The sequence below is a fragment of the Phyllostomus hastatus genome, unplaced genomic scaffold, assembly GCF_019186645.2.
Source record: "Phyllostomus hastatus isolate PE091 unplaced genomic scaffold, TTU_PhHast_1.1 phas_scaffold_129, whole genome shotgun sequence".
NCBI classification, from domain to species: domain Eukaryota; kingdom Metazoa; phylum Chordata; class Mammalia; order Chiroptera; family Phyllostomidae; genus Phyllostomus; species Phyllostomus hastatus.
In genome coordinates this window covers 31681493-31702055 of record NW_025334009.1, presented here as the reverse complement: position 1 = coordinate 31702055, position 20563 = coordinate 31681493, and the positions used below count along the sequence as shown (strand labels likewise).

At 43.8% G+C, this 20563-nt stretch overlaps 1 protein-coding gene across 1 annotated transcript in view; it reads right to left on the bottom strand.

Annotated features, from left to right (window-relative positions):
• Nucleotides 1-20563, bottom strand: part of EPHB1 (EPH receptor B1) — a 417172-nt gene that overhangs the window by 78672 nt on the left and 317937 nt on the right. The window contains exons 6-8 of the mRNA XM_045857296.1: nucleotides 9904-10028; nucleotides 2607-2769; nucleotides 261-369 (exon numbers count right to left, since the gene is read on the bottom strand). Coding sequence (XP_045713252.1) covers nucleotides 261-369; nucleotides 2607-2769; nucleotides 9904-10028 — 397 coding nt within the window. The remainder of the gene's footprint in view (nucleotides 1-260; nucleotides 370-2606; nucleotides 2770-9903; nucleotides 10029-20563) is intronic.

The following is a 20563-nucleotide window of genomic DNA, read 5'->3' as shown; positions in this document are numbered from 1 at the left end:
TGTCTAAAATGAAGCTTGAGGATGGATGCTGTTTACTCATAACCTTGCCCAGTTCTTACAGAGGATTGTATTCCAGGCACAAAGAAGGTAATCTGGAGAATTCTAGGCTCCTGTGGGTTGAGATAGAGGGATGACTGTGACTCTGGTGGTGTGTCCATGAAGGGTCAGGCCCTGGACAGCCTGTGCAGCCTGGAAGGGGTCTGAATGTGGGGCTTTCAGGGTCCAAGGAGAACAGTCAGGGGTGGGAGTGGAGGGCCTACCTGCTACAGACGATGGAGATGGCCACCAAGGACACGACAAACACGACTCCGGCCGCCGCTGAGCCAGCAATCAGGGGCAGCTGCTCCCTCAGCTCAGACTTGTAATCATCTAGGTAAGAATGAGGCATTAGAACCCTCTCTGTATGCCTTTTGCATACAGCTGACATTCAATGTATGATCCAAGGATACCATACAATATATAATAAGTATAGATATGCCCCAAACATTGTTGTTTATCTGAAGTTAAAATTTAACTGGCCAGCCTGTGTTTTACCTGGCAACCCTAATGACAATATGTCTTGAACCAAGGTTCCTGCTACCCTGCATCAGAATCTCCTAAGCCCAACTGTTAAACATGGCAGTTTCTGGGCCCCTACTCAGATCTCCCGAGTCATAACCCCTGGATGAAGAGCAGGGTATCTATCTGCATGTTTCCCAAACACATGAGGGGATTCTTGTGCCCCCAGTGTTTGAGAACCAGCCCTCAGCTCTGTGGGTGGAGACAGAGACGGCTAAAGACAAGGATGCTGTTCTCAAAAACTCCCACTTTCTGGAAATCAATTTTAAACACTGAATGTAGAGTTTCAGTTTCCCTCCATGGAGAGCTTTTTGTAGCATGCATGCTTCTAAAAAATTAATTTGGCTCAAAAAATGCAAGGAACCACAGTGAGGATCCATAACAAGATCTTTAAACATAAAACACGTCATAAAGCAATGTGACCTCCCCACAGGTCTGCCAGCCCCAGTGACCCATCTTCGCTCAACCTTCAGACTCACCTTTGTGCTGCCTTTGGGGCCTGAAGCCTCAGTGAACGTAATTACTACTGATGTGTGAACCTCAGTCATTAAGATTAATACTCCCAAATTTGGCCACTTACCAGAACTCTCTTATATCTAACCCCTCATGGGTTTACAAAATTTAACTGCCAATGTAAAAGGAATCACCTTCTTGGGAGAAATCTGTTACTTCTTGATTTGTCTAGCAGAATTGCCAAGAGACCGGCGCTCAGCTCATTTTGAGTTTTGGGCTTTTAATCCTGTGTACCTCCTGATGCCAAAGTGCCCATAAATCTGGATGGTTAAGTGAGGTGCAAAGAGGAGGACAGAGTCCTTAAGGAAAAGAAGGCAGCCTGCGTTCTTTTCGTACCAGCGGCATTATTAATCTGAATGGCCTGCCTCGCCTTTCCACCCCATCTTACCATCTGTAAAATATGACTAAAAATTCACCTAAAATACACTCTAAACAGGTTGCAAACTCCAACCCTACAGGAGCCAGACAGCCCGCACTGAGGCACCCAGGAACACGTCACTGGGGAGCAGTGGGTGCCCGTGGGGCAGCAGTGCCTCACAGGAGGACCCCAGCACTCGCTCCTCTCACAACTGTTCCAAAGAAAATGAATATTATGATTTTTATATGAAATCATTTGATTTTTAAATCTTTCTGGTGAATTTTTAAATTGTCAAAAACATAATGTGTCCTTAGAAAACTTCAGGCCCTGTCAAATGCCTAGCCAAAGAGTGCTGGCCTAAAATGAAATGTTATGTAAGGGCAGGCTGCTTATTATATAAAATTAATGGCTTTCAATTTGGGAGGTTGGGAATAGGCTGACATTTGGAAAATGGTGAGGAAATAGCTCATAAATGAATATATAAATATAGATAGATAGGTAGATAATAAATAGTTAAATGAACACACACACTATGGTCCATGGCTAGCTAAGGAAAAGAGTGAGTGAACACAGGCAGGCAGACACACTTATGCTCAATGCTCAGGCTGCAGGGAAATCTCATTTTCATAAGTGTTAAAGGGCATGGTCTCCGAGGAGTGGGGGAAATTGCTGTAATAGGAAACTAATGAAGCCCAAAGGTGGAAGTATTTTAGGGGTCACATATGAAGCTCCTTCAAATATTCTGAGATGCTGGATTCATGGGACTGCCACACCACAGATTCGGTCTGTCCATTTTCTCCCTGGAGGCCTGGGCTGTGAGCTCAGTTCTCAGCCCCCAAGAACAGAATGAAGTGAGTGACGAAACAATAGGCATCTGAGCCCTGCTTCTGGGCCAGAGGACACACTGACCCCATGTGTGGGTCCCACTGCTGTGCACACGCTGGATCCTATGCAGAGACCCTTCAAACGCAAGTCATCAGATGTTGGGCCCAAATGGGCTAAACTTCAGACAGATGTCTCCCTATACAGCTGTATCAGGAGGCAAACCATTCCAAGGAAATCCTACCAGAATCCAATTAGAGACTAGCCTCTTGGATGCAAGGGCAGCTTCTTTGGTGTGGGGTTTCTCCACCCTGAACTGCCCTCCCTGTGCCCAGGTCACTAGCCCACCCCTTACCATCTGTCAGGGTCTGGAAGCACATCTTGCCGCTGAACTTGCCATAGCCAGCCACGGTGCGGGCACGCACCTGTACCACATACACCATGCCTGGCCGCAGGCCGTCAATCCGTGCTGTGTTGGTCTGGCTCCTGGCCATGGAGGAGTTGAACTCATTATGTTCCTGAAAAAGGGCAATGGGAGGGGTCAGTGGCCTGCTCCTGCTGCTGTAGCCCCAGATCACTCCACCCTGCACCCAGGCTCCATCAGTTCTTGGTCTTGCAGATCTGCTAGAAGTTGTTACCAGCCCCAGGACATCTGTCTGAATGGGGACAGACTGGACTGGACTGAGGGAATACAGAATTGTCTCTGGACCATGGAGTGGCTACAGACTGAGGAGAGTAAACAAACACTGAGCTCTCAGGGGCTGGGTGGGGGGCTCATGGTCATTTTCTACTGCTCCCCACTCCAGGCTTTTAAGGTAGGATAACAAAGCACATCCATCAATGTGAAATGCAATTCAGTCTCTGACTTCTGCAGAAGCTAACTGCACAGATTGGGCCGTCCTATGCCTACTTTTCCTTACCTTGCTTCTACTGAAATGTTTCTTTTCTCTTCTCACTTAAAACCTCCCTCATCACTCCTCACAATGGCTGCACTAGATCACTCTGTAAGTTCCCTCAAGTACTTCCATTCTGCTGAAGAGGTTAAGACCAGGCTGGAGTACCTACCGCCCACACCTGCTTCTGCCTTCACCTTTGCCTGTGTCTGTCTGGATCCCCATCCTCTAGTTCCCTCTCCACCATCTTCCAGGGCAGGCATGTCCTTCTCCATGGAGAGCAGGCCCTGTGTCCTTACCCCTCCTATGTATTAGGGGTCAGCCCCACTCTCCTTTCTGTTACTCTCTCTAGCTCCCTCTGCCCTGTCCTTCACCGTTCCTGTTGTCTGCACATGTATCCTCTGGTATGCACAGATGTTGCTTGTGCTTCTCATCCTCTGACTCCCCTGCCCATTGTGACTGCCCTGAAAGAGTGGCTTCCTGTCTTTGCTGCTGATCTGATGTAACAATTGATTTGTGCCTGAATTTTGTAGCCTTCCATCTTTTCTGCCTTCTCCTTCCCATCAAATACAAACTTCTTTCCTAAAAAAATCTCTTACCTTCTCTAAAACTATTATCAGCTAAAAACAAAACCCCTACATCTAGGTTTGTAAGCCCCTCATAATGAAGTAAATTCCAATCCCTCACAGGTCCCTAAATTGCCACCTTCCTGCCCCTCTAAGGACCACATTCTGGTTACCTGGCCTTTGCTTAGTCTGTTTTCCTGGACTGAAATGCCTCTTTCCAGGGCTCCCCTGTGACCTCCTGACCCCTTAGGCCTATACCTCCCTGCCCCTGCCAAGGTCTCCTCTTCAAGGAAGGCTTCCCTCAGTACTCGAGCCCACAAACTGTCCTCATTGTTGTCCATTGTTACACATCACCCTCAGCACCTTTGGACACACCAGCCTCCTCTCTGATTTCCTCCAGCAAAGCATCATGAAGATGCAGCTTAGCACCAAGTATTCAGGAATATGAATTTAGAGTCTTGTCCTGTCCTGTCTATACCATGAATCTTAGAGCAAAATGGGGACATTGGTGAAATAAAGAGCTTGAGTCCCTGATAGGGAGGCCCCCAAGTCCCATGTGTAGTCCTGGGGCACTGTGATGAGTTCTAGGCGCAGGAGTTCTGGAGGCATGGTGACAAATGGTACCAAGGCATGATCTCTCTCCACTGGGAACACAGCATCTTGTGGGTGGACCAGAAAACAAACAGACAATGACAATGGTGTTGACTGAGTGCCTTGGCAGAGGGCAGCTTAGGAAGTTGTAGGGGAACAGCAGAAAGTCACTCAGTCCATACTGATAAAGAATTTGGGAGGGGCTCAGAGAAAGGGTGACATGAGTCAAGTTCTGAAAGATAAAGGAAATTAGCCAGATGGATAAATGTGGGGAGTGAGTACTGAATAGAATATCCTTTGAGAACAGAATGAAACATATAAAAGCAAGTTTTAATGGACTTCAGGAACCTGGAAGTTACTGGGGAAATGTGGAATGTGGGTGGCATGGGGGGTGGTGATGAACACTTTGGAAGCAGTTGTAAGAGACCACAGGTTAGAGGTCAGCTTGAATAGACAGTTGAAAGTTACAAAGAGGCCCATGTGCACCCTAGTGGAGGGGCTAGCCCCTAGTGGAGGGGCTATCCACCCTAGTGGAGAGACTCTTTGAAGAAGGACTACCCATCCACCATTTATTTGATCTATTTTAAAAGCAGGTGGATTCTTGACCATCACCACTATCAATCAGGAAGCCAGCAGAAGGAAGGCTGTTCATTACAGAAGGGATGTCATCTAGATCTTTGGTCATTACTGTCTTGACACACTGGTGATCTGAGATCAGAAACTGTGAAAATCACATCACCTTGAAAGTTAGGACAAAATCCCATTGTTACAAAATCCAGGTGACTTCCTAAATTCTTGGTTTTACTGGAAACTGTGGAAGTAAGCACTGCTTGAAATAAGCATTGACTAGGCAGCTCTTTTACTGAAAAATGTGTTTTGGTGTATTGGCATTTGAGTTTTTAGCACAAAACATTAACCCATAGTCACTTTATAGTGCATACATTCAAGAAGTTCAGTGATTAAATTGAGTATCACTCCTTGTTCCCTTCAAAACCATTAATCAACTTCAGGCAAATGAATTAAAGTGAAGGGCAAAGTTGTTTTTTTTTCTTTTTGGTTGCTTATGACTGATTGTATAACTATGGGGGAGACAGAGGCTGTGGCTGTTGGGAGCAGAGACCACATCTCCCTATTTCTCCATCCCAACACGTAGCCCAGGGCCGGCACTGCCTGGGCACTCAACCATTCAGTGCTAAATGAATGAATAAATAGCGTGCTTCAGACCAGTTTCTATGAGCAAATGATTCTAAAACTTGGAGAGCAGAAATTCCCAAGGCCTAAACCAGCCTGTTTTAGCCCACACAGTTAGTAGGAAATGTGAGTAAATGCCTAAATGCTTCATCATCGAGACAGCCGAGAGCAGGCGTAGACGCTCGTCCCGTGGTTTGCCTATATGCACTGCCACAGGAGTGGAAAGTGTTACAAGACAATGAACAAGAAGAGAATGATGAATGGAAATGTATTGAAATGGGAATGGAGATGAACATGGGAGAGGCTCTGGGAATGTCATTAGCTTGATGGTGTCTAAGCTCTCTATTAATGAGCTGCTGGGAGAGGCGAAGGCCTCACTGATTCCGTTCACAGAGCTGAAAGTGGAAGGCATCCCAAGCACAAACCAAGAGGATGATGTGGGGCAGGAGAACCAGGGAGGGTTTTCAGGGGCTGGAAAAGCATAGCACATGGTCAACTACCTGTTTTTGTAAATGAAGTTTTTAAAATATATTTTATTGATTATGCTATTACAGTTGTCCCATTTCCCCCTCTTCATTCCCCTCCACCCTGTAAATGAAGATTTATTAGAACCCAGCCATGCCCATCTGTTAACATATTCCCTATGGCTGCTTTCCTGCTACAAATGCCCATAAGCCCAAAATATTTACTACCTAGTCCTTTACAGGACAATTTTGCTGACTGCTGGTTTAGAAAAAGTGGCATAGGATGGTGGGTTTTGTTTTTTTTTGGACTGAATCCAGGACACCTGCTGGATTGAGTTCTATCTATATTTGCATCTTCTAAAGACCAGGATTCCATGGCCTTGTACAGCAGGTAGGCAAATAATTCTGGTTACAAGCATTTGGATTTAAAATTAAGATACAATCTCTTATTTCAGGGGCCACACTAATTTTCAGATCTTCAGCATCAACATGATTACATTCAGTTCTAGGCTGAGCTCAGAAATACATTGAAATATAATAAAACTGTCTATAGTTCTGGCTCTGTGACCCCCTAGCTGTGACCTGTGTGGTCATGAGTAAGTCATTTAACCTTTCTGTGACTTCATTCCATTATCTATAAGTTGGCTATACCTAGCTTTCAGGAATCTTTCTTTTAAGGGTCAGAGCTAATATATCTGTGGAAAATCTGACACATAATGGGCACTCAGTAAAGATGAATTATTATCATTATGGTTACTTCAAAATATCCTCACCAGGCAATGTCTTTTCTTAAGTCATATTAGTAATGGTCAAGGCAATGTAACAATTTTATAGTCAAACTTTATAAGTGAAAAGTTCTGTAGTAATATACCAAACAGTAACCACTGTTTTGGCAAAGAATCTTCTGTGTTCCCAAGGAAAGCATGCTGTGCTATGGAGTGGGGACAATAATATGCTTCACTGGGGTGTGGAAGCTGCCTCAGGCATTGAGCTGCTGTGCATGTGTATCTGTTAATAATTAGTGTAAATTACTGAGAAGTAGGGACGTGGCCTGAAATGGGAGAAGAAGCTTCCTTCGTAACATCAGAAGTGGAGGTTAATTACTGTTTTTCAAAGGAGGAGGTTTGCATGTAAAGGGAAAGGCAGTGCAGGAGCTTGGACGTGGGTGGGGAAGTGAGGAGCCAAGGGACACAGGCATGATGGTTTCGGTTCTGAGCCTGTCATTAAGCCCTTCACCCCTTTCCCAAGGGTGACTATCCTTAGCCCAGCAGATGAGGAGGAGGGCAGGTGGTCTCCCATGCATTTGACTCCTTCCCCACACAGCCACTTGCTTCAGAGCCAAGAACTGAAGCTGTAGGCTCACTTCCTAGCTGTGTGACTGTGGATGAGTTTTGTTTTGTTTTTAAAAACATCTTTATACAATCAGTTTTAACTCGTGTAAGTGATACTAATATTTACCACACCAAGTTGTGAGGGAGAAAGGAGATAATGTTTGTGAAGCCCCTAGCACCCAAAAAGGCACACTAGAGAGAAATTTTTTTTCTGAAATAAGCTACAAGGCTCAAGTTCATGTGTGTGTAGGGGAAGGGGGCTTCTTGGAACCTTACTGGTGACATCTTACCATATACTGGCCACACATGATACTCTATTGAACTGTTAGGTCAACTTTCATGATGAAATGAGATCATGTGGTCAACTGGTCCAAAAAGATTGGTTCAAAATGTTTTGGAAAGTAAACATTTACTTTAATAACTGATAAAATATATCTAGCAAATAAGTACCCCAAATTCAAAGCTGAACAGATAAGATAATTGCTAATGAATCCAGATGGTTTAAATTACCCCCAATTCACTTAATTTTCTAAATGAACTGTCTACATAACCCAATATTCTCTAAATGTGTAGAATGCTGCCTGATCTTAACCTTGCTTTGCAAGCTTGGCTATAATGGCTGAAAGGCATCCCTCCTTGCAGACTAGATTGGTGGTCCATTTGGCTCTCCACTTTCAGGGAGGTAAATTGCCACCATTTTCCAAATATGTACACTGTGACCCAGACTGGTTAAATAATTTGACTGTAGCTGCTTGGCTGGTTGGTTAGGGAAGGCACTGGGAGATAGGGCTCCTGCTTCCCAGTGCTGCATGCCCCCTGTCCTACACTGCCTCTGTGCAGGAGGGCTGCAGGTCTCCATCCTTGATCTTCTTCTTGTTACCATTCACCCACTGAATCATCTCACCCAGGTTCAGGACTTTCATATATCTACATTCTGACAACTTCCAAGGGGGCATCTCTGACTTGGTCCTCTGTCCTGAACTCCAGACCTGTACTCTAGCTGCCTCCTCCACACCTCCACTTGACTATCTCAGAGGCATTTGAGACATCGAGCTAAACTTCTGTCTTCTGTTCCTTCCCTCGCCCCAAACATGTTCTACCCACAGCAATACCCTTCTTAGACAATATTGGGCTAAAGCCTCCTACATCCAAAATCCAACCTGTTGGAAATCCTGTTGGCTCTGTCTTTAGTTCCTATATCTAGAAATAGACCATGTTTCATCAGCTTTCTGCTTCCACTCTGATTCAAGCTGCCATCATTCTTATCTTAGGTGACTGTAATCTAGCAGGCCTCTTTTCAACAGAACAGCTGAAATAACCCTTTAAAACTGTAAGTCACATTTTGATGACTTAGCAGGATCCACAGCAGGATCACCATCTTGCTCAGTGGGAAAGCTCAAGTTCTTAAGTCCCACCATCATCACCTCCCCTGTCTATTATTTCCCCATTGCCTGCATCAGTCCAGCCATGTCAGTCTCCTTCCTGCTCCTTGAATCATCAGTCATGATCTTGCCTAGGACTTTGCACAAGCGTTCCATCCCCCAGATATCTGCTTCACAATACCCTTGCCTCCTTCGGACCTTTACTTAGAACTTACCTTCTCCTAGAGGCCTACGTTTACCATTCCATTTATTTCTGCAACTGACTCCTACTCCTAACCTGACCCTCCTGTTTCCATTCACTTTGCTTGTTCTTTTTCCTTTTTCAGTACTCATTTTCTAACAAACTATATGATTTCCTTGGTTATTATGTCCATTGTTCATTGTCTGTCTTGTTTATTGGAAAGTAAGCCCCCTGAGGGAAGAAATCTTTGTTTTGATCACTAATGTCTCCTAAAATAGTACCTGTCAAATAGCAGGCACTCAATAATTATGTGAACAAATGAATGAATGAATCTGGTGTTTTTACAAATAATGTGCTGGGTCAGTATAGAAACCACTGATTTTTCCTGGGATTTTGCAAATGCTACAGTTTACCATGGTGGGAGGAAGTCCCTTCTTCTCCCACAGAGAAACCAGGGACAACTCCGCAGGGCACCATTTCCCTTTTTCAGCAGCACAGGCCTGCTTAGCCCCCAGCAGCTGCTGCTGAAGAGCAGTCAAGGAAGATAATATACAAATTTCTATTCTATCTCATTTTTATACATTTAAATATTTTAACCTCCATAAATATATTAGCACAGTAGTTTATGTATATGATTTATAAGTAAGTGGTCTTATACTGGGGGCACCTGATTAAAAATTTTGAAAAACACTAGTCTACAAAACCACACAATTTTCATGATGTTCAGGGGACCCCTGGCAGTTTTGTATACCTCTGCACATGACTGGAAAAAGGGGCTCAGTCTTACCCTACCAGCTCCGGGAGCTGTCTAGACAGCAGGGTGGTGGGATGGAAGGTTCTTTCCTGAGTTGGTACAGAGAATGCCTGGATTTTGGAGGCTTTTGCCAGGGCAGAACCTGGGAGCTTTCCCAGGGAGCCTCTGGCTTCTGTCACCAGATTGCTCCCTCTCTCAGGACTTCCTCTAGCCTGCCTCCTTGTGCCCTTGGCTGGCCACCACCCAGGCAGCAGTGTCTGACCCTGGGTCCTGAAAGCCTGAAGACAGAGCTGACTCACCTTCTCATAGTATCGGATCTCATAGTCCAGGATGATGCCATTGGGTTGCTCTGGTTGTGGCCATGACAAGGTGATGCTCCTCATGGTAGCACTGACTTGGTGCATGATGGGAACAGTGGACGGGGCTGTGAAGAAAGGAAGACAGGGCAAATAAACGGACCCTTGGTTACATGAGAAATGTCATGTAAGTAGTGAGAGAAATATCATTGGGTTTGAATCTGGCCCTTTTCTTCTTGTCGGTTGAGCTGGATCTGCAGAACTTGCTGTGTGTGTTGCAGAATGAATGGAATTTGGATAACAAAGGAGTAAAAAGTAGTAATTCAGGACAGGATGACATGTGTGATGTCGGGGGCTAGAATGGACATGGTGTTCTCCAGGTCAGGAGGAAAAAGGCTTGACCAAAACAAGAGGTGGTTAGAGGAATCATGGAAAAACAGTGTGGCCTGTGGAAGCTAAAGCCAATTAGGAAAAGCATGAGAATAGGTCAAGTCTAGGCTCCAAACAGTACGGCAAGAGGAGCAATGGAATGTTTTTGAGCAGAAAGTGTTGAACAAATCTCAGTCTTGCTATAATGAGCTGAGTGACTGCAAAGAAGAGAACCTGGAGGCAAGGGATGGTAGTAAGAGAGTGAAACTGGTCAGTGCAGAATTACTGTGCAATAAAAAGGAACATTCTAGCACATATCTTTTTCTGAGACTGCATATAAGATTCTGCTGCACTTCAAAGGAAAGAGAGGAGGCACCTCTCAAAAACACATGAGCACAGACCAACAACAGAGTTCTTCCACACTTCTGTCAGAGTTTTCCAAATGAGGACATTTGCAACAGAAAGCTCACACATATAAATGAGGAAATGATACACAAACTAAATAGTTAGAAACAGGATAATAATTCCAAAATCTGTGAAGTGATTCTGAAATCTCTGTTTGGAAATAATGTTATTTATTTCCCAATTCTACATTTTTTACACAGTGAAAATAAAATAAAAGGAGCCTGGAAATAATAAATGACAGTTGTCTTTCCAGTAGGAAAGGGGGGTAATGGATGAGGCTTCAGTCTGCACTGTGCTCAGGGGCCATTCAGTTTAGTCCTGGCACTTCAGCAGTGATCAAGGTCGTTTCCTCAAACAAACTCCACTTTACAGGCTTTCTCTGGGGACCATGGCTGACTGACATTTACTATCCTCAATTTAAGTTAACAGATTCCTTTCCAAGACCTGAAATTACAGAGCACAGCTACCAGGTCATGGGGGCAGGGAGAGGGCGTTGCTGCATCCTTCACTACTCACTGGACCCTCAGTGAGCACCTATATACATGATAGGTCCTGGGCAGGGGGTGGTGATGCAGAGCACTTTTCTGAGATGCTCACAGTCCAGGGAGCCATAAAGAGAGCACACTGTGACAGTATTGTGATAAGACCTTAAAATCAAAGTGTCTACTTGGGACTTTGCACAGTTCCCTCTATAAACCTTGGGGTGGCTGTAAAAGTGTACCCTTCAGAGCATCTACTGCTGGGAGTATAACTGACTAATGGCCTCAGCAGCTGGGCTCTGCAATTCATCAGCACAACCATGGAGAGCCCCACTTCCCACAGGCTGCTCCCAACCAATGACTGAGAGTGGCCGCAATACTAAGACAGGCCCGTCCCTGGCTCTTAAAAAAATACATATATGTATATATTTATATATGTATATATTGTGTATACATATATAATAATAATATATAATAAATAACATAGATTTATATTAAATATATAAAATAAATAATATATAACAAACATATAATACATATACATCATAAATATAATAAAATATGTAATAAAATTTATTTTTAGAGAGAGAGGATGAGAGGGAGAAAGAGAGGGAAAGAAACATCAATGTATGGTTGCTTCTCATGCTTCCCCTACCAGGGACCTGGCCCACAACCCAGGCATGTGCCCCAACTTCAAATCGAGACGATGACCTTTTGGTTTGCAGACCAGCACTCAATCCACTGAGCCACACCAGCCAGGGCTATTCCTGGCTATTTGGATAGGCAACTTTTACTCAAGGATTTCCCTGTGCACTTACCAATGCTTCCTTGTAATAGCACTGCAGTCTAAGACTCTTCCTACCCAAACTCCTTCCCTCTCTCCTTCACAAAGATCAGACCTTCATTTCAGCCTCTTCTAGTTTCCACCCCATTTTCCCAATCTCTGGCACATCTAATTCCACCTTAGTGTCTGCTTTGTGGAGGACCTGAATTCATGCAGTCCCAAAGCCCCCAACAATGTCTCTTTCAAGTAGTCTCTTCCTGGCCCTGCTGTGTCCCCAGCAATGTGAGGCTCACTGCCTCTAGGAGCTGCTGTTCCATATATGGGTAAATCTCACCAATTCTCAGTCTTCCTTATCTGAAATCTGTCTTCTTCCCACTAGTCTCAGTTCTGCCAACTGAAGTAATATAGAATGTTCCCTGTTCCACAGAATGGCTTGTCAGGTAGCTAAAGAAACTGGTTAGGCCTCCCCTGAGTCTTTCCTGCTGAAAAGAATGGCTAGATACTACAACTATTTCTCCCATGATATGCTGCCACCTGAGGTGGCTCTTTTCCAAATGGGGCTTATGTTATCTAAATCTCTCTCCAGACATGAGACCCAGAAGTGAACCCAATTCTCCTACTGCTATTTGAGCAGCAAAGATTAGAGTTAAGCCAACATCTATAGTGATCTGCGTACTATACATCCATGAATGTGACCATTTAGCCTTTGGATCAAAGACACGTCTCTGCTATGTAGTTCTGAAATCACAGGCAAATATCAACTACAGGTTTTCCTATGGTATGGTTCTCATCTTTTGTCTAGAGAGTTGGCTTTTGAGTACAGAGATTGACATGTATCTCTTTACTTTTATGGTATTAAATTTGCCCTGTTAATCTAGTAAGTTGGAATATTTTTTATCCTGATTCAACCATCAAATGCATTTTCCTTCCAACTAAGTATCATGGCCTAGTTCATTAATTAATTAATGAAACAAATATTTATTGAGCATCAACCATGTACCAGTCACCATTCTAAGTTCTAGAGGTTCCATAGTGAGTGAAATAAAATGTCATTTCCTCACAGAACTTATTTCCCTGTGGAAGGATTCAGAGACTAGATATAACAAATCAATTAAGCACAAGGTATACTAAAATATTAAGTACAACAGAAAAAATGGAGCAAAAGAGAAGGGACACAGAATGCCAAGGTGTAGGAGCCTGGCTGGGAGAAGGCTGCAATACTAAACCATGTGGTCAGCAAGGTCATGCCTGAGAAGTAGGTGCAGGAACACAGGGTTGAGAAAGGGGAAGAGGCAGCCAGGAGAATACCAGGGAGAAGAGCATTTGAGAAGGAGCAGCCAGGGCAAAAATCTTCTGGTCTAGGAGCAGCCTGGTGTTTCAGAGGAACAACAAAGAACCAGTGGAAGTGGAACAGAAACAAGACCACAAAGGGTAGGACCTGGAGGGACACTGAAAGGACTTTGGCTTCTACTCTAAGTGAGATGGGGAGCCATGGGAGGGAGGGTCATCAATGTGGGAGTGACATAAACTGGCTTGTGTGTTAATAATATCACTCTATCCTGTGTTGAGAATAGAATGCAGGGACCGTGTAAAAAGCAAAATACCTATTATAACACTATTACCATAATCCAACCACAAGATCATGGTCAAAGCAGTACAAAGCTTGCACAAAGCAGTAGATGGGGTGAGAGTAGCGTGGTCAGATTCTAAATACATTTAGAATATCTCAGTGGATGTGGGATGTGGAAGAAATGGAAGTCAAAATGAACCCAAGGTTTTAGCCTGAGCAACTAGAAAAGTGGGGCTGCTATGAACTGAGATCAGGCAAGACATCAGTAGAAGCATTTTGGAAGGAAAGAGCAAGTGCTTCTATTAGGTATGAGATGCCTAAGACATCCCCACGTAGATGCTGAATAGGTGAATGCATGTGTAAGATGTCCAGACTGGAGACAGAAATTTAGAGTCACCAGTATTTCAGAGATACTAAAAGCAGCAGAACTGACAGAGATCCCCAAAAGAATGAGTAAAGCAGAATATACTGAAGATTCAGAAAGTGAGGAGAAAATAGCCACGGGGCCTGAGAAAAAAAGGCCAGTGAGGTAAGAGGAAACAGGAGGTGTAATTGCCTAGAAACCAAGTGGCAATAAGCACTCCCGGGAGGAGAGAATGTGTGAAACATGGCTGCTAAGTCAAGTAAACTGAAAATAGGAACTGAGCCTGGATTTAGCAACAGGCTGGATGGCTAACCGTGAGGGTAGCTCATGATCATCTTTCCCAAGACCTCATGTGCATTGTGCAGAGCCATGGTGAGGAGGAAGGTGCTTTGAGGAAGGTGAGGCAGTTTTCAGAGTCATTAAAACCATTGAGGGATCCTGATGGGCCCCCCAATACAGACAGAGGATGGTTCCTAGTAAGCCTGCTTCCCCCACTATACTCACTTGGCAGGGCAGGCACCTTTTCAGGTCCCTGAGAAAACACAATCTCCATGTTGTTAATTAAGTCAGTGCATACAGCTTTTCAGGATCCTTCTGCCTTGAGAGCTGAAGCACCATGTATTAAAAATTGGAAAGATTAATCCTAATAGCCTGAGGATTTTGATGGACTTGGTTCTTTTCTTTGCCTCTAATCCCTGGAAAGCCATCATTCAAGACAACAAATTTGCCAAACATTGTGCTAGGATCCTGATTTAATTATTGGGGACAGAAGGACAAACAAGAGAATCACAGCTCTGCCCTGAAGGACCTTGGAGTCCAGATGGGATCAGATGGTAAAGAAGCAACCACAGGGCAAGGTGATCTAGAGGAAATTAATAGCCAAAATCCACCAAGAGAAATGACACTGTTACACAGATAGCAAGGACCTTCCAGCAGCCAAGCAACAGCATATATCCAGGAGAAGTTGCCAGAGGGTAAAGTTCACCACCACCTGCATTTCTCAGATTTATGAAGATGACATGATGCTCACAGACCCATGGCAGGCTGTTTGTCCTCACACAGGTCATTCTAAACATCTTACATTTTAATTGAGATGGGATTTAGCACATGTGACAAAGTGAGAAAGTATTACTCTTGCTTCCTGAAAATCAGGAGCAGCTTACATTTGGTGCCCTGCCATTGATGATCAACTACAGTGATACAGTTGTTGTTATCTTCCTTCCCCAAATGCAATGCTGCCTTTAGATTCAATGTTTTTCATGCTATGAAACATTCAGACAAAAGACAAAATAAAAATGAACACAGATACTGACTCGAACACCAACTGCTTCTAGCAAAACTACGGCAGGTGAAGGAGGGATGGGAAGATTAGTACAAAGAAGCAGCTCCTGTGGTCCCCGGACACACTGGTTCCAATAGTAAGTCCTGACCAGTTGTCTTTTCTCTGTAAACCTGCATCCTCAGATGAAGGAGCAGTTTCATCTAACACTTGAAAGAGTCTCTCCCTCACAAACACAGAATGCTTTTGATTAAATTAAACATTCTACTGGGAAAGGGAAATGAAAATAAAGAGTTCACAGAATGATTAAAGTTTAGTAAAGAAGCAAGCATGGAACTTTCTTTAGAAAAAGTAAAAAATAAAGAATTAGTTTGGGCACTACTTGGAAAGAAGATACTGAAGATCCAAGATGTGCTTGGCCTACTGAGCAGATGCTCAACAAACTCCAAACAGAATCAAAATTGCCCTATACTCCTTCTTCACCAAATAAAGAGGGTGACCCAACAGGAAGCTGAGATCCAAAGAAGAGAGTGGGGAAACAATGAAAAGTGTCCTTTCACTGAGAAAAAAATCAACCAGGGTTTGGATAGAATCAGAATCAGAAGTATTGGACAAGAGAGTCTAGAGCCAATATGAGAGGCCCTTTCATGTGTCAGAAGCAGAAAGAGACTCCAGCTTCAACCTGCATTGGTCAAGGGGCTCAGGGATGGAGACAATGCAAAGACAGTATGAGTGAGTGAGTCCTTGTCTATGCTTTCTCCAGGAAATCTTTGGGGAGCTCTTACTCCCAAATTGCTTTTGAAACAGACAGATCCAAGATAGTATATCACATACAGTGAAGAAAAACACAGAATGTCCTTGCCTAGACTGACAAATGAGAAGTGGATAAACTGTATGAACAGGATGGCCCCAGCTGCAGGTTATGGAAAAACTCACTGGTCACATGGGACAAGTGTTGGTCTAAACTGGTCACAGGTTACTCAGTGGCATCAGATATGGGGTCTGACCATCAGCCAGCCCCTCAATTGTAAGAAGGGCTCCAAAGGAGATTGCAGGGCCTATAAACCTATGAGACTAAGGCTGGGTCATGAATGGTAGTGTGAATCTACCTTAGAAATCAATAACCCAAAATTTGGACCCTGGAGTCTTATTGTGCAGAAGCCTTGTTGTCATATCTCAGGAGTACCTTACCCATAATTTTATATTTATCATACTCCTTGGCCATTCAGTCTAGTTAGTTACTTGGTTATGTTAAAAGCTTTCTTCTTCATTTTGTTTTCCTTATTTGATAGGGGCATTTTCCTTTAGCAATTTAAGTATCTCAGTTTCTAAAATGTGAGAATAAGTTAATGGTTTTTAAGGTCTAATATATTATCTTTGCTTATTAAAATTATTTCCTAATGTCTTAATTTTTATGTCAAAATGATTCTTTAAACAGTTTTGAAATAATCCTTTTGGAATATAATAAATCACATAACAGTTTATTGTGTTAAAGCATTTAAGACCAAAAATATTTATATTTTAAACAAAATAATAGCAAAACATATATATATTCAAAATCAAGTTGATCTATTGGAATAAAATATTTGAAGAGGTTATAAAAGTATGAAACAGATTTTAGAGTTCAGCAAATCTCATCTAAAGAAAAAAATGTTGTTTCTGTGGGTGAAAATTATTCCAGGGATAGCCTTGTTATGAGGCCACCTCTCACCTACCACAGGAGCTGAGGTCACAGCTGAGTCCCTTCTGCCTTGGCTAATATGACAGCTCTAGCAAGTCTCCTAGAAGATAAATGGCCTTTCCAGTTAGGGGGACTTTCATATCTGCACTTTCCAAGGAAGCCCTTAGAAGGGAAGCCCATCTGCCTCCCTCACAATAACTAACTGGGCAGGGTTGGGGAGCTGTCCAAGGGCCTCCCACATGGTTTGAGGGTGTGTGTAGGTCCTTACAGCGACCCTTCAGAGCAACACAGCTGCCCCAGTCTGAACAGTGTGCATGTAAGGCATGTTAGCCACTTCTACCATCCTGGGCCTTACTTTTTCTAGGACAAATATCCCTCCATTGATGGATACTGATTCTACATTTTGGCTATTGTGAAGAATGCTGTTAAGAACATTCATGTCCAAGTTTCTGTGTGGATCTGTGTTTGTTTTTCTCTTGGGTAATACCTAGGAATAGAATTGCTGTATCATATGGTAACACCAACCTCTTTTCTAAACTAGCATTTCTCAGTCAAATCATCCTTAGACTAACCACCTGCCATCTATACCACAGACCCAAGTCATGAAGACCCAAGCCAAAACAGTAGGGTAGGAAATAGTAAAGAGCTCAGGACCCCAGTTCATGGCAGTAAAAATGAGCAGAAATAGAAGGCTATGATCAGGGCCCCACAGATGCTGCAGTGGGAGGTGACTTCCTACTCTGGCTCTGCCATCTGTTTACTGTGTGATCTTGGGCTAAGGTGACTTAACTTCGTTGGGCCTCAAATTCATCAACTGTAAAACAGGAATATTAATCCTTACATTATACATTTTATTCTGGACGTGCCCTGTATAGTTCATTGTACCTTCTAGCTAGATCCAATCTGCCAGGCCATAGGATTTGGTGACCATCCTGAAATCCCCTTCTGGGAGCACATCAGTCCCTGGGCATGGTTTCCCAGGGTACATGTGAAGGGTCCAGTCCAGTGACAGCCTTGGGTATTTATTTAAAAAACAAATCTTTGAGGAGACAAACAAGTATGTCAGCCCAGCCAGGATGGAGGTGATGGATAAGAATGGGCTTGGAGAAAAGAGGAGGCCAGTAGCAGGTTTCCCTGGAGGGTGGTGTGATCAGTGCTCCAGAAGAAGGTGGTTTCCTATGACATCTCCAAATAACCAAAAGTTTTTCTGGGAAGTAATCTAGGAAATAAACAATGAGGTGCCATGTCCTTGAGGACAAGGAGACCCTATGACTTTGGGGAGGGGATGAGCTACTGCCCATCCTTCCTACTCTATGAATCAGGCCTGGGAGTCACGATACTCTCTTGGCCTGGTCCCAACTTGTCACCAGTATCTCTTTACACCTAATATCCTGTCCAAACTCCCTTATCTACCTCTGGGCCTCTTTACTTCAAACTGGCTGCAGCCAGATTAATCTTTCTAAAGCTCAATTTACCCACATTTTTCTGATGCTTAAAAACCTTCAATGGCTCCCCATTGGAAGAATGCCCAACTCTCTCTCTTAATTTAACAATGTGACAGCCAATGGCCAGTCTAGGCTGCCTTCCCCTGTTCCCTCTCAGGAACCTGCTTCTCTCATCTAATGTTCCACTCACCAAGTCCCAGCAGAACTCAGCTTTTAGGGTCTCTGCCTGGAGTACCATCCCTTCTGGCCACCTCTCTGCATAACCCCACCCAGCCTTCAGAGGCCCAGATCTGGCCTGTCTGTGCTCTGGCTTAGCCCTGCCAGACCAGGCTCACCAGAGCACCCCTTGCCTCCTCCCAACTCAAAGCCCTTCCTTTAAAAACTCATTGGCTGTAATGTCTGCCTTGGGACACAGTGTATGTTGGTCTAACTTTCCAGGTGCTCATCTGTGTTCTCCATCAGTGGAATAAATTCTTCAGGGCAGATGTCATGTTTTCAGCCTCTTCCCATTGTGTTAGCACATAATAGATGTTTGGTAAAAGTTTACCTGTATTGGAACGATTGCAGCATCTTCCCTAAAAACATCAGAAGTTAAAGGGATCAGAAAGTCACAGACTCATACCTAACATGGACATTGGCCTCTAAAGGAAAAAGAGGTATGGGGAGGGGAGGCAGGGCTATGATTTCTCAGTGGGCACATGAAGGGGAAGGTAAGTGAGTCTAAATCAGGCCATCCAAGAGTAGTGGGGACAGGCAGACCCAGAGAGGCTGGGGCGGGGGCCATCCCCATCTCACTGACATGTTTCTGCTGAAATGTTTCCTGCATGTGAGTAGTTCCTAACTTTTCTTCCTTTTGAGCCATGGAATCCTTTTCCCAAATAAAATTTCCCTTAACGCATAGTGCAAAAACAGAATAATTCAGAGCTGCTCTGGGTGTATCAGAGGTGGGAGTCCCAGAGCCCTGAGGCCAGTCCATTTCCTATCTCCCCAATTCAGAGTCTGAAGAGTCCACAGACAGATCCAAAGATGCTGGGCAGATTCCTGAAGTCACCTGAGGCTTCAGATGGAATTATGTGAATTCCTGAAAGGTGTGCGTGGTGAGGTTTGGAATGAGGAGTTAAGTGTGGTGGGTTATCTTTTTCCTCACGTGAAATATATTCTTAGAAAAAAATCTGTATTTAAATGTTAACTAAAGACTTCAGGCCCACAAGTACCAATGTTAAAGAGAAACAATTTACACACAAATAAATTGTGCAAATGATGAGTTGTGTTTCCTCTGACATTTCTATTTTAGGAGATAACATTGTCAAGAAGATACTTAGATAACAGGTTCTCCCTCTGTTGATGAAAACTCATTTCACTGCACAAATATGATTGAATTTTACATTGGAAAGCCTGACTCATTAAATATTTTTGGTGCAGTAACACTTCTGGTCAAAGTAGATTAAACAAATAAGCAATTAGTTTGGAGACTGGTTATGAATACAAAAGCAGAATTAATTATTTTTCTAATTGTTTTTCCCTCATGTGAACATTGACTTCTTGGCTTTTGCTCTGGGCTGTGCCTTGAGATGACTCTGACACCCTCTTCTACTATTCCTCTTTACCTTGGAGTCACCTGGGAACAGAAAACTGCTTCAGGTATGTTTGATGCCATTGTAGAATATTGGCCAGGTCTCATCATGGGTTCAGTGATGTGGGGACGGGAGAGAAAATGAGGGTTCAGGCCTGAGTGACTGAGTCAACTCCTCACCTCCCAGATAGGGACCTCCTTCATGTGTTTGGTTCTAAGCCAAGGGGGAATGGCAATTGGGGGTTAGGGTTGGGTACTGCTCTAGGGATTAGATGTATAGCAGAAGCCCTCATTTCTGACACTACTTCTGATTCAGAGTTGGGGTGTATTTATTGGGACCATCCATCTGACCCCGCAAGTTCTCAAAATGTGGTCCCAGATCAGCATCAACTGGGAACTGGTAAGAAATGAAGAATCTTGAGCTTCACCCCAAGTTTACTGAATCAGAAACTCTGGGACTGGGGCTCAGCAATCTGTTTTAACAATCCCTCCAGGGGATTCTGCTGTGTGCTCAGGTTTGAGAACTATTTATCTAGAAATCAGAATGTTCAACTTAGAAAGAGCACCTGAGGTCATTTAGTTTTCTGTCAACTCAGGATTTATGGATTAGAGCACCAAGGGTGAGAGAGAGAAAATGACTCTTGTAAAGTCCTCAGCAGTCTAGGACAGAGCCAGAAATAGCCTGGCCTCCTGTCCCAATGCAGGTCCTTGCTC